Raw genomic sequence first — 13791 nt, forward strand, 5'->3', positions numbered from 1 at the left:
GAAAAAAAAGTAATTTAATATGTGAACAGTATAACATTTATATTTGGTTAATAGTATTTTTAGTAGTAATCAGTAGTACCATTATATGCATTTTCCAATACAATTTAAAACCTGATGTAGAAATTTACTTTCAAAAAGTAAAAATTTAAAAACAAACTTTATTGAACCAATTATTATAAATAAGCTTCTTTTAATTTAACATTTAAATTCATGTAAAAATCAAAGCTTGAATACCCTTTTACAAAAAGATCAGATAAATAAATGACAATTATAGAGCACAATACATACAAAAGAAACAAAACATCAATAGCTCTAATAAAAATGAAAGTCTGTTGGTTTTTCTGATAATCAACAAACCCCATAATCTTGACAGGTGCCATCCATTTCTTGCATGCAAATACTGCTTTAAGCAAGAAATTTCATATAAGTCTAAAAAATGAAGTTTGTTGTATACAAAGAAACCTGTAAGAAATGGAAGACATCAGAGATCTTTTATCCAATAATCGTTTTAAAACTTTAGTCAATTATTACAACATAAAGCAAAATATTTCTGTAAATTCAATATAATTAAGACATTTTACTGATTTCCAGAGACTTTACATTATGAAAATCATTAATATCAAAATTTAATAAGCTTGAGCGAAAAAAAACTAAATATTTTAATTATAAATATGCTCTTAATAACAATTATTTTTTAATAAATTAAATCTTAACACATTAAGTAATACATGTACAGGATAATAAGGCAAAATCTTTTAAATTCAAAACATCTTATACAGCCAAGGAAGTAATATGTACTTATAGTAAAGTGATTGCTGAATTTATTAAGACAGGTTACAACCCCATAGTGGAAAAGTAAGGGGGCCACAAAAAGAAAACTGGCCAATTAGTTGAAATTCAATTTAAAAATTTTATTTCATAACATAAAAAAAGCTTCAATCTTAGCTTGAAAAAAGTATCTTCAGATTCCATCCCCATACCCACTTTTTTTTTTTTGTAAAATTTTTACTTTACCATTGTTGAGAATACAGAAAGTATTCTCAACAATGGCGAAGAAAAGTTATATGAGAATACTTTTTCAATTTTAGATTAATCCATTTTAAAGTTGCAGAATGTTCAGAATTTTAATAGAAAATATTTCTTCAATTTTTGAAAATAACTCCATGAAACTTTTCCCAGTGTTTTTATTATAACATGCATTTTTTTTAACAGATCTCCTTTATTTTTTTTTTTTTGTAACTTCCTTATTTTGCCTTTCTTTTTTTATTAATCATTTTATTGTGGAAGGAATTCATATGATCAAATATTTGATGAAGCAATGAAAATGTTTCTGTTTCATTTACAAGAATTGAAATATTGTTGTGAAAAATACTTAAATTTTAAAACTAAATTGGCATTATTGGAAAGATGAATTTTAGATTTGAAACAAAGTAATAATAATTACTACATGGGAATATTTTCAGAAGTTACACGAAAAAAGAATCAAAATATAGCTTATCTTTTAATTAGAATTTCAAAAATAAAAAAAGTGCTCTGAGGTGCATATTTCCACTTCCAAAGTATATATGGACCAAACTGAGAAGCTCTAGTTCAAATAGTCTGGCTGGAGAGTGCTGACACACATTCATTATAATATTTTGTGACAATAAATCCAGCAATAATTAGAGAACCCATGATTACTATTAATTTTTTAATAATTTGTTTTAAAGACTACAATAAATCAGATACTAATTCTATTTATTTCTGTTCTCAAGTAAAGATTTAATTTTACTTATATCAAGCAGATTCATGTCATAAGATGTCATGTCACAACCAACAGATACAAAACATTTTTTCAGAAAATGAATGCAGCAGAAATATATTATTTTGTTAAAAAGCATAAATAGTTTATTAATATATTAATAATAAAAAAGCCTTTATCTTTCTAGTTTCATAAAAGTTTCTAGTTTCATTCCAAGTGCCCATTCATAAATACCACTTACCAACAAAACATTAATTTTCATTGAATGTATGCTATAACTGTAATGAACGTGGATTGGCATCCCTAAAAAATGAATTGTCTTCAATTATTTGGAAAAGCTCAGGTGGTGAAGGTATTCTACCAGTTTCAAGTTTGGACCAAACAGGTACATCTGAAATGAGAAATCCATTAAGCATTTTATTTTAATCCATAAAAGTAACTATTTAAATTTTTTTTCTCTCTTCTTTAACTCGGCACTGATGCCACAATGGCAACATGGGATTGCATATATGCTTTCAGTTGAAAACATAATTTAAACAATATAGATAGACTTCTACTGAAATTACAATTACTAATTCTGGATGCTAATCAAAATAAATGCATCATGATCATGAATTAAAAAAATAAAGTTACATTAAGTCTAATGTATATAAACAACCCAACTGTGTCATGTAATAATGCTAGTAAAATGCTAAAGATTAATACAACAAAACTGATTGATAATTCAATATTATGCATATAAAAATTTATTTAGTAGAAAGGGAGAAAATGCTTAATTTCAAGCATCTACTCTGTCTCGTTTAGTATATTTCATTTAGCTTATCATACTGCTTTAGTAATGTATTAACTGAGAAGTGACTTATCAATTAAATAACTTGATAATATCAATAAAACAAACCATCTACATAAAGATTTTGATCAGAAAATAACTTTAAAAAATTACCATTAATTAAAACAATTATTAAACATGAAAAATGGGGGGAAACCTTGATCATCAATTATTAGATCACGTACACTTGACTAACAAGCATTATTTTCCGTAATAAGCAGGTCACTTTGTAAATTAAGTTGATAATCAGATCTTGAGAAAATGTAGAAATAATGAAGGTACTTTTTTGTCTCAGGACTAGAAATTAATCAACAAAAATGAATTGTAAAAAGCAAAGTGACCAACAACTAATAGACTTTTTGAATGTTTAATGTTTTTTTAAATCAAACTAAATCATTATGATGTATGCTTATCGAATTAAAAAACTATTCAATACTACTATACAATCGAGCATAACTCTTCCCCTTGCCTTCTTAATATTTTAATGGGTAAACATTTTGAAAAAATATCAAACCAGTTTTCTTCACTTAAATGAGTTATGAGATAAAACAGTTTCCAATAATAAAATAATTAAAATCATATAAAAGAAATAAATTTTCCAAATCTGATTGACGTATTAAATATTAATCTATGGAGGGAAAAAAAACCCTCTTAAAATGTTAATAGTATGCTGCTATTGTATGGAAAAAGGAAAAAGCAAATCTCCACAAAGAAGTATAATTTATCTTAATTTCAATAGAGACATTAATACACAAAACATTAGTTAAGTACTAAAAGTATGGGAAGAATAAATGTGCTTGTACTAATTTTTTTCAAGAACTAACAGAAATTAATTATTCTAATAAATAATCCTTCAGCAAATTTTAAAAAGTAAAACAATGAAACTAAGAGTGATCAAACAGAGATAATGTAGATTATTAACCCTTTAAGCAGTTTGTGCTTAAAGGGTTAATAATCTACATTATCTCTGTGTGTATGTGCTACCCGAAATTGGCCTCATCTGGTTTGCCCGTATGGCGTACGGGCATCGATATTTTCTCCTTTCCTTTTCTGGTTTGCCCGCATTTTTCATTATTGAAAGAGACTATTTAGTATTATTATTTTTCAACAGATGGTGTGGCTTGTCCATGTAAATGAAATACTTTTCATCCGGGTTTTTCTATGTAGTGGCAAAGCGGGAACTTTTCTTTGAAATTTTTGTTCTACTGTATGCCGTGCTTGTGAATCTTATAAAAATTATGGATGGAATAGACGACGAAAATACTTTCTTGTTAGAGGATGAACTACATTTTGATACAGATATTTCTTCTAATTATGTGGATTATTCCTCAGATGACTCGTGCAATGAGCTCAGCTGTGATGAAGATTTGAGTTCTGCAAGAATTTTTACCGAGGTTAATGTGAAAAATCCACCTGTTCCGTGTCCTCGATTTAAATTTTCTGGTATTCCCTCTGTGCACGTACAATTTGACGACACTTCTGATGTTCTACAATTTTATGAAACATCCATTGATTTTTCACTCATGAGTAAAATTGTAGAAGAGACAAATAAATATGCTAAACAGTGCATCCAATCCAGTGTTGCAAGACAATTCTCAAAGAGTAAATTTTGGGTAGAAACTACTGTGGAAGAGTTGCATGTATTTTTCGCTCTCAATATACTTCAATGAATTGTAAAAAAACCTGGAATTGATCATTATTGGAGCAAAAGATATTCAACTAATACACCTTTTTTCTCTAAAATAATGTCTCATCACCGATTCTGCCTTTTGCAACGCTACTTGCATTTTTCTGATAATGCAGCATTTGACCCACAAAATCACGAATGCCCAAAATTAGTAAAAGTTTGGCCAGTTCTGAAACATCTCAATGAGAAATTTAGTGAAACGGTGACACCAGAGCGAGATGTAACAATAGATGAGAGCTTTATGCTCTTCAAAGGACGACTAGGATGGAAACAATTTATTCCACTCAAAAGAGCTAGATTTGGAGTAAAATTTTTTATGTTGTGTGAATCTATTTCTGGTTATGTCTGGTCAATAATAATATATACAGGTAAAGACACTATTCTGAAACCTGAGTAGTCTAAACTCTGCTTTTCATCACAAATTGTCCTGACAATGATAGAGCCTTTGCTTCATAAAGGATACTGTCTTACAATAGACAATTATTATTCTTCGCCGGAATTAGCAGACAAACTTGTTTCATGTCAAATGGACACATACGGCACACTAAACCTCAAGAGAAAAGAAGTCCCAAAAGAAATGCAGAAAAAAAAAATTGAAAAAAGGAGAGATTTTAGCTTTTTAGAGAGGAAAAGTTACTGTGATGAAGTGGATGGATAAGAAAAAAGTTTCATTACTTTCCACAATTCACAATACTGAAATGGAACAAATTCGTCCGCTCTGAAATGAAAGAAAAACCAAAAATTGTCATGGACTATAATAATACTATGGGAGGAGTAGACCGCATGGACCAAAATTTGAAAAGTTTTGAAATTATAAAGAAAAAGGGTAAAAAATGTTACAGAAAGATTTTTTTCCATATTTTCGACATTGCTGTATGGAACTCATATGTTGTCTACCGTAAAAACGGAGGAAAAAACACGCAACTAGAATTTAGACTTGATCTCATTGACCGTGTAATTGAAAAATATCATTCGGGACTAAATTTCCACCGTGGACAACCAGGTTCGGAGCCTAATCCTCTGAGATTGACAGAGAGACACTTTTTGGAAATAATTGCTCCCACAGATAAAAAACCGAGACCTGCAAGACAATGTGCAGTGTGCTGCTCGAAAAGAAATGTACTTGAAAAAAGCAAACATTTAAGGGGTTTGTGTCCAAAATTGTAAAATAAAAAATGTTCTAAAAGCATTAAAAGTGAAAAAAAATATATAAAAATTCTTAATATTCTTATTCTATTAAGTATGGTACTTAATTATATGCAATAAAAAAATATGCCTTTTTTGGGAGCATTTCTGGTAAAATAATTGACCGCTTAAAGGGTTAAGCAGATAATTTCATTCTGGTATCTGATGGAACAACAAACAAATGTGCTGTAGAATGCATTGATAATAGGATCTTTTTACCCCCCCCCCTGTTTCATTTCAATAATAAACATTTTTATCATAATATCTTCCATCAACACTTTATTTAATCTCTTAATAATGTCAACTTGGTCACATAATAAAACAGATTTTTTGGAAGATTTTTTTTTTTCAAAATTCTGTATTTATAGATAGATGATTCTTTTTTTTTTAATATTCAATGTATTAATTATAAGATAATTAAAATGAGAATTTTTTATACCATTAAATAGTATTTCAAATGCTCCAGTTGAAATTAATTGGCCTTCTATTGTGTTGCTAAGGAAAAACACCATTAAACAGGCATAAAGCTGAAAAGAAAAAAAAATAATTAATTTTAATTTAAAATTGTTTTTTCAAATATTTATATATAAACACATGCAACAGATATAAAAAAAATATGCTTGAAATACTTTCACAAATTATATTTCAGATAGGCTTGAATTAATTTCACAAATTTCAAATGACTAGTTAATTTATTAAAAAGTTATTTCTTTTAAAAACAGCATTTAAAATTTTTTGAATAATCTAAAGATAGGATATTTTATTATGAGAGTATAATTATATAAAATTATTTAAATTACTAATTAGTTATATAAAAATATTAATATATTTTCTCGTGAAGTAATAACTTGTCTTTTTAATGCTTCAAAATATTTTAACTGACTGGAGAAGGTTACAGAAGAAATTTATACTTCAAAATTTAAACTTATCAATACATGAAAAAGTAAAAGTGATTTAAATTGTATCTTCAAACAGAAAAAAAAAAGGTTTAGTTTAAAATTGTACTAATACACTAATTCAGTTCATCTCCAATGTTATATATAGATACAAAAGATCTGTAAAATGATAGCATTACAACATTTTTAAAAATAATAAAATAAAATATAAAATATCCTAAATAATAAAATATCTTTCATCGTATGTTAATTTATGGTATATGAAAAAAATTATAACCAAACAACAGATCACAATAGCATAAAACTGTGCATTTATTTTAAAGTTAAAGTAAAAAGTTTTTGACATGATCACCATCACAAGGTATTAGGCAAATCAGATTCGTCATTACACCTATTTCAACTATGTATAACATGTCACCAGTGATCTGTCATATAGCAACTTTCAATTCCATGCTTTCCAGTCAGATACAGGATAATGCTCTTCAAGGAAAAAACAAAAAAGGAAGAGCTTAGCATGAAAAGCAAAGTGAAATAACACAAAATAGTCACATGAGGAAACAGTCAGGTACAAAAAAAGGTTTTAACTCGCACAGATATGGTGTTTTGCATATTGATGCCACGATGCAGTGAATCAGTGTGCCGAATTTGTCCACAAGATTTTCAACAACTATTGTACATTGCGTTCTATTTGTGTCAACACCCATATAGCAAAGTTTAGTCTTTAGTAATAACTGCCAGTAATAGCTTTTGGAATGTTTGCATTTTGAATGGATACAGATCCATGATTTTGTGTACAATATGTTCAATCAATGATTTCAGAATCCCCATTATTTTCCTAGCTTCATGAACACATTTATACCTCATTAATCTCTTGACTAACAATTCATCCATTCAACTAATCATTTTTTACAATCCAAACTCAAGGACGATCTGCCTTTCATGCATGATCTCCAAATCCCCCATTTTCTTAAACTTTTTCTACTACAATCAGTATTCCTTTCAATGAAATAAAGCTTTTTTTGTGTGTGCCTTAATTCTTTTTCCCGTTTGAAAGTGCAGCAATACAAAAGTCATACATTCACTATTTTTGTAGAAAAGTTTAAACACCAGCATTTGATCTCGTGATGATGATATGCTGCAAGATCGAATAACAAATCCATTTTCAGCCAGGTGTTTTACTGTTAACTTGATTTGCATAAGACATTTTAATACAACATGCGAGCACATACTTTTGGTTATTTTGAAATCTTTAAATTATTGTTCATGGAAACCCTCAATATATCTTTTGGGCATATTCAACACAAGTGAAATAATTTTCAAATAATGACAAACAGTATTTTATTGGAAAACATTAAACTGCTGGCTTTCTCCAAAACTCAAATCGATGTTCGGTTAATGCAAATTGATAGTTTCTTAAAACATTAATGAATACTTTCTTGTTCCTAAATTTGTAACTTCAGAAATAATTATTTTTGTGAGGTAACTTATTTTCTAAGTTTTATCAACTAAATATTTAAACATTTTACAAAATTTAATTAAAAATAAGCCTTTAAAACAGATTCTATTAAAAATATTTCTAAAATAATGTAACCTAGCTAAATTCGCAAGGAATAGCCTTTGAAATGATCAACGTCAATGAAATTAAAACTATAATAAAAAGATGTTACAAAAATAATAATGATTTTACATATTCATGAACATGATATCATTTGATGTATTACATACAGTAAAAATAAATAACTTAAACTGAAGATGCTTTATAAAAAAGTAAGAGACATAAAGAAATTAGAAAGTTTATTGCAAATAATACCAATAGAATTTTAATTATTAAAAATAATGTTCATGATTTTTAATTGCCAAAATTGGCTCTTTGCTGAATCAGAGTGCATAGTGAGAAACTGCTACAAAAAGTAAGTACTAAGCACCTTAGTTAAAGGAAAATTAAGCACTTTTGTGAAGTATGCATACGTAAACTATGCATTTTCTAAGCATTCTGTTTTAAAATAATGTATAGTTTTTATTGAAAAAATGTATTACAATTTAATTTTAAATGCTTATTTTTTAAATTTTAATATTTATTTCTGTATTTTATTTTTGTACAACATCTTCTATTATAAAATTATGCCATTTTTGATTTGACAAAAGCATAAAAAAGAAAAAGCTATTAATACTAAAAAAATTAAGTCAACTTTTATAAGATTAGCAATACAGATCTGCGAGCTTTTTAATATTTCTTAAAATTAAAATAAAATATCAAATATTTTATATCATATATATTAGATACAAGATTTCTGAAAATGTTGATAGTAGTGTAGAAGCTCAGCATGACCACAAATTTTGTATTTGATTTTTATGTAAGCAACAACAATTAAGATCCAACAAAACTGTGATGGAAAGAGTAAATTTCTTCCTACACCGACACAATCAATTAAGTAATTTTATTAGCAATCTTAAAAAGCTAAGAACTAAAGCATTCCCATGATTATCATCACATGACTGGCAAAACTGCCATGAAATTGACGATAGAATTATGCAATGTTCTAAATGCTTTTTAAATCAATTTTAATAGAAAATAATAGCAGCGTTCACAAATGATCAGACTAAAAGGAAACTGTCTTATTGTCTCTTATTTCTTAAGTGTAATAAGTCTTTTTTGAGCATTTAATGTTCCTAAAATTTAATGAAAATGGGCTTTTTAACCTATAAGAAAAAAATCTTGCTTAAAAAAATTACAGAAGAAACATATATATTTTGCGAAGAAATGAAAATGTTTTAACAAGTTCTAGTTTTCATAAATAACGGAAACAAATTAATAAAGTAAAAAAAAATCAGTTCTGTAGTTAGTTGGAAAGAAAATGGAAATAAATCAACCAGATCATCTTCCCAAAACTTTCTCGCATATTGCCAGGAAATGCCTTGTGTGGAATTGGCGTACAATAGTTATGGAACATTAACATTATGCGTGAAATATTTTTATTGCTTCTATATCATGTGATCGTTGGCAAGTGTTTTAGGATTAATCTCTGATAGGCAGTTGAAAGTATCCTAAAAGTGATAAAGAAAATATAAAGTGAATTTGGGTTTTACAAGCATTTTTCCTAATTCATTAAAACAAAAATTTGACTCAAAAGTATACTTGTAGTCACAAAATTACGTACCAAATTTGATATATTCAAGTCACTACATTTTTAAGTTATCGCATTTACATATTTCTGAAAGTATATGTAAAGTATATTCGAATTGCTATATATTCAGACAGATAAACAGACCATCATGCAGTGAACCCTTTATTGGATTTGGCTCAAAATTTGGCAGATGTTTATACAATAGATATTAAATCTGTGTACCAAATGTTAGCTATCTAGCTCTCTTCGTTTTACAATTACCATGCTAACTTACATTCGAATTGCTTTATATTCAAACAGATAAACAGATTTCCTCTGAACGGGTTGCTGAAAATTTGATCGAAATCTACTAGTAATCTAGTTTGATGTGAAGACCATATACCAAATCTCATCCATCTAGCACAAAATGTTTTTTCCTATCTTTATCATAGACAGACATTTTTTGAAAATCTGTTTTCGAATTCAAGAAAGCATGAAACAAGGAGATTAATTAAAATCTCAAGTACGAATTTTTTGACGACAATATATCAAATTGCTTCAAAATTTAACAAATTTTGAACATTCACTTCATTTGAATAACAAATGAATTTTATTCAAACTTTCAAATTTTAAAAGTTTGAGTAATAGCAAATAAAGCAATTTTTTTACTACAATTTTAACAGTTGCGGAATAATATGATTCAACAATTTGAAGAAGCAATATCATTTTGAATTTCATTATAATAAAAATCATTGTTATAAACTGTGTCCAAAACTAATTTCTCAGAAATTATTAAAAAAATTACATTCAACCAAACAAAATTTTTATTTTTCATTATTTATTTATTTATAACCTTTATTTATATTATTTTTAACCATTAAAATGGTATTAAAATAATTTTTATGCAATAATATGCTTTGATGTTATGAAAACACAAAATTTCCCAAAGATCATGCTCCCAAGTTCAATGGCTTTATGCTGAGCATTGCTCAGGACAAGACTTTATATATAAAGAAAGATTTCATTGGGAAAAAAATTTCTATAAAAGTTATAAAAAGAAAAAAGAATCATAAAATGATAGAATCTAAATCTTAAAAAAAAAATTGCAAAAACACTTTTTTTAAAAAAAATATTTAAGTAGCTTTTTTTAACCAAAACAAATTTGGCAAGATTAGTCCAACAAATAAAAATGTTGAAATGGATGGGGGACATACAAAAAATACTGCAAAGGATATCACAATCATTGAAAATTTAAGGTTTTAATTGCATCATACTGGATTTTACGCAATTGATGAACGTAATTTCATATCGCAATGAATTGCAATTCAATAAAATATAATTGAATTGATATAGTTTCAAGCAATTCACCAAAATGAAACTTTAATGAGAATAATGACTGAATATGTCAGTGTTTTTAAAGCAGCTTTTTCCAATGCTCAATACATCGTTTAGGTGCATCAAATTCATCCTACTATTTTCATATTTTCTGTTGATCAGACCATATCACATATTCTTCTTTAACAAGACATAAAACTCTAAATATATACCTACCAGGCATACTTAAATAAATTCTTTAACATCTAAAGCACTAAAAATTGAAATTGGAATGTTTTTCGCAATAAGTATAGCATAGTATGCATTTCGTACAGCCCCTTCCATCTAACTATTCCAATATTTTAATAAATGGCAATGCACATTGTGGAGGAAAACATAAATGGAAAAAGGTGGGGAAGAATCATTAAGTGCTATCTTAATATGTGCTGGAATCCTTGGAATACTTCTTTGAATTCTTCCCCTTTGTTGGTTTCCTTTTTTGATACATCTGGTAAACAAGCCTTTATGACCATAATTTTGAATTCTCATATTTCATCTTGTGGGGAAACAAAACAAAATGAAAAGCTTATTTTGTCTTCATGAGAAAATTAAGCACTTTTTAAGAACCTTTTCTGAAAAGTAAGCACTTTTAAGGTACTTAAAAATGGTTTTAAAATGTAAGCACTTTTCATGACGCTACGCACTCTGTGAATCAGCAAAGTAAAACTTCTATAGATTTGTGTTTCTACTACGGAACAGCAAAGAAAATCTTCAAACACATCAGAAAAGTAATTAAAAAATTGATTAAAAAAGGCATTTTGAACACTCTTTATTTAAATTAAAGAATAAATATAGGAATAATCACCTTATTTTGTGTCATCCACATGAAGATGGAAGGTGTATTTATTCCTAGAGCAACAAAAGGATTGAAATTGGCTAATACCATTGCAATTATACACCACTTCACAAATCCTATAATATTAGCTAGATGCATACGGAATGGAGGAGGAGGAAACGTATCTCCGAGAACAGTAATTTCTGGATACTTTTCTTGAATGATAGAAGCATACTGCTCGAAGACACGACGATAACCTCAAGAATAACTAAAAATAATGAAAGCCAATTAAGAAAAATAGATTTATTCTTAGAATAATAATTATACTAAGAAAAGGTATGTATGCAACATTTTTTTCATGTTTGTATTGCTTTCTTTTAAGCCCCCTAATCAACTGATGATTGGAAATTTGCATCATTGCTCAGTAACCATTAATTTTCTCATAAAAAAAATAATTTTATTATTATTTTTAAATTTAAATTATGGATCAAAATTATAAAAATGATGCATATTTTGTAAACAAGTCATTTAAAGAATTTAGAATTTTTGCTGGCTATCTTTTATCTAGAACTATCTTTTCTGTTCTCTTATATTTCAATGACATACACTGTTATTAAAAGACTTTACGAAAGTTTTGAATTGGTGATTATTGCTCAAAAGCAAATTAATTTTCTAGAATAAGAAATTCCAAGAAATTCAGCAGAAAAATTATAATAACAATTAATAATAAAAGTGATGAACTTTAATATATACTTTCCGGTAGAAGAAAGAATGATTATTAGAAAATAAAAATTTGTAGTTAGCAAATAGATAATTGTAAAGAATAATTCTGTAAGTTAAGAAAATATCAATACACATTAATAGTTGGCTTCGCAAAAGCAGTTTCAAATATTATAAAACAACAGTCCAAAATATTTCAAAGAAAACAAGACTACTAAAACTAAAACAGATGACAGGATATGATTTTAAACTTAAACTGAACTTTTATGACTTAATATAATTTATTAATAATAATAATACAAAATTAATAATAAGTATAAATTGAAAGAATTTATCCAGAAACAGTATATATTAAAATCAATTCTTACCAATACATAAATTTCAGCATTGGACCAGTAAAAGCATTTTTGAAATTAGTCTTTGGAATTTCTTTCACAACAGATGCATCATTTCCAGTATTTCCTGAGAATATCTCCCTTATAGAAAACGCAAGAAAGAGGACAAACAAGCCTCCCATTACATATCTGCTGTTTTCAGCCATTTCAATAAATGTTTGAAACTGAATTATTTACTAAATCATTATTACGAAACTTCCCGATACAGGAAAATATACTGATACACGAACTAGTGTCAGAGTTGCCAATAACAACTAATTCTTGGTAGTAAATAAAAATAAATAAATAAAAAGGCTCCTTTAAATATGCAAATTGGAACTCTAAAAAAAAACTTGAAAATTTTAGAAATAATATTAAATAAACCTTTTTATAATATCAGTTACGCTTCCGTATCTTAACATTTCTATAGCATCGGTTGCATCGATGTCGCACGAGAACAGGCCACTTAATACCATTTCATGAGGGTGGGTGGGAAATGAAAAGAAATATTTAAATAAAAATTTTAATACACTACGTTTCTAAAATTGAATAAAAATTCTAAAATATTTTCTTCCAGCCCAATATAAATTTATAATCTCGGGGAGATTCTACTAAAAATTTGTGTTTATGAATTTTAAAAATTCTCAATCCCAAATTTTTATAGAATCAACTAACAAGAAGAAATTATTTTATACTTTTAAATCCATTTTAAAAGCATAGTATGTTTAAAAGTATTTAGATAATTATTTTTTGTGTTTTGATCTTGTGTGAGAAAAATTTTGCATTCGAATTTAAATTATCTTCCCGATGACAAATTTATATCGAATAGACAAATGAGAATGGATTTAATATTGCGTTGTTTTAAGCTATGTTTCAGTTTCTAGCTCATCAAAAAGATAATTTAAATTAGATTGCACAATTTTTTCGGATTAGGCAGAAGAAAGGGAATTAATAAACCTACAAAATCTAAAAATAATCAAAACACACATAAAATTTCCACCTAATTATGGAAACATTTAAGCTAGAATTTCTATTCTAAATAATTGCGACATAAATACAGCAGATCAGGTTTAAAATTGCTTCAAAGTTTCTGAATTTTACACGTT

General features: G+C 27.3%; 1 protein-coding gene across 1 annotated transcript; it reads right to left on the reverse strand.

The window, feature by feature from the left end:
* Positions 1-138: 138 nt before the first annotated feature.
* LOC129963730 (thioredoxin reductase-like selenoprotein T) lies at positions 139-12940 on the reverse strand. The gene is given in 5 exon segments (XM_056078256.1): positions 139-462; positions 1983-2132; positions 5882-5969; positions 11622-11859; positions 12680-12940. Coding segments are annotated over 4 exon segments (618 nt in total). The 5' UTR covers positions 12853-12940; the 3' UTR covers positions 139-462; positions 1983-2013.
* Between the last annotated feature and the right edge of the window lie 851 nt (positions 12941-13791).

The sequence above is a fragment of the Argiope bruennichi genome, chromosome 3, assembly GCF_947563725.1.
Source record: "Argiope bruennichi chromosome 3, qqArgBrue1.1, whole genome shotgun sequence".
Classification (NCBI taxonomy): Eukaryota; Metazoa; Arthropoda; class Arachnida; order Araneae; family Araneidae; genus Argiope; species Argiope bruennichi.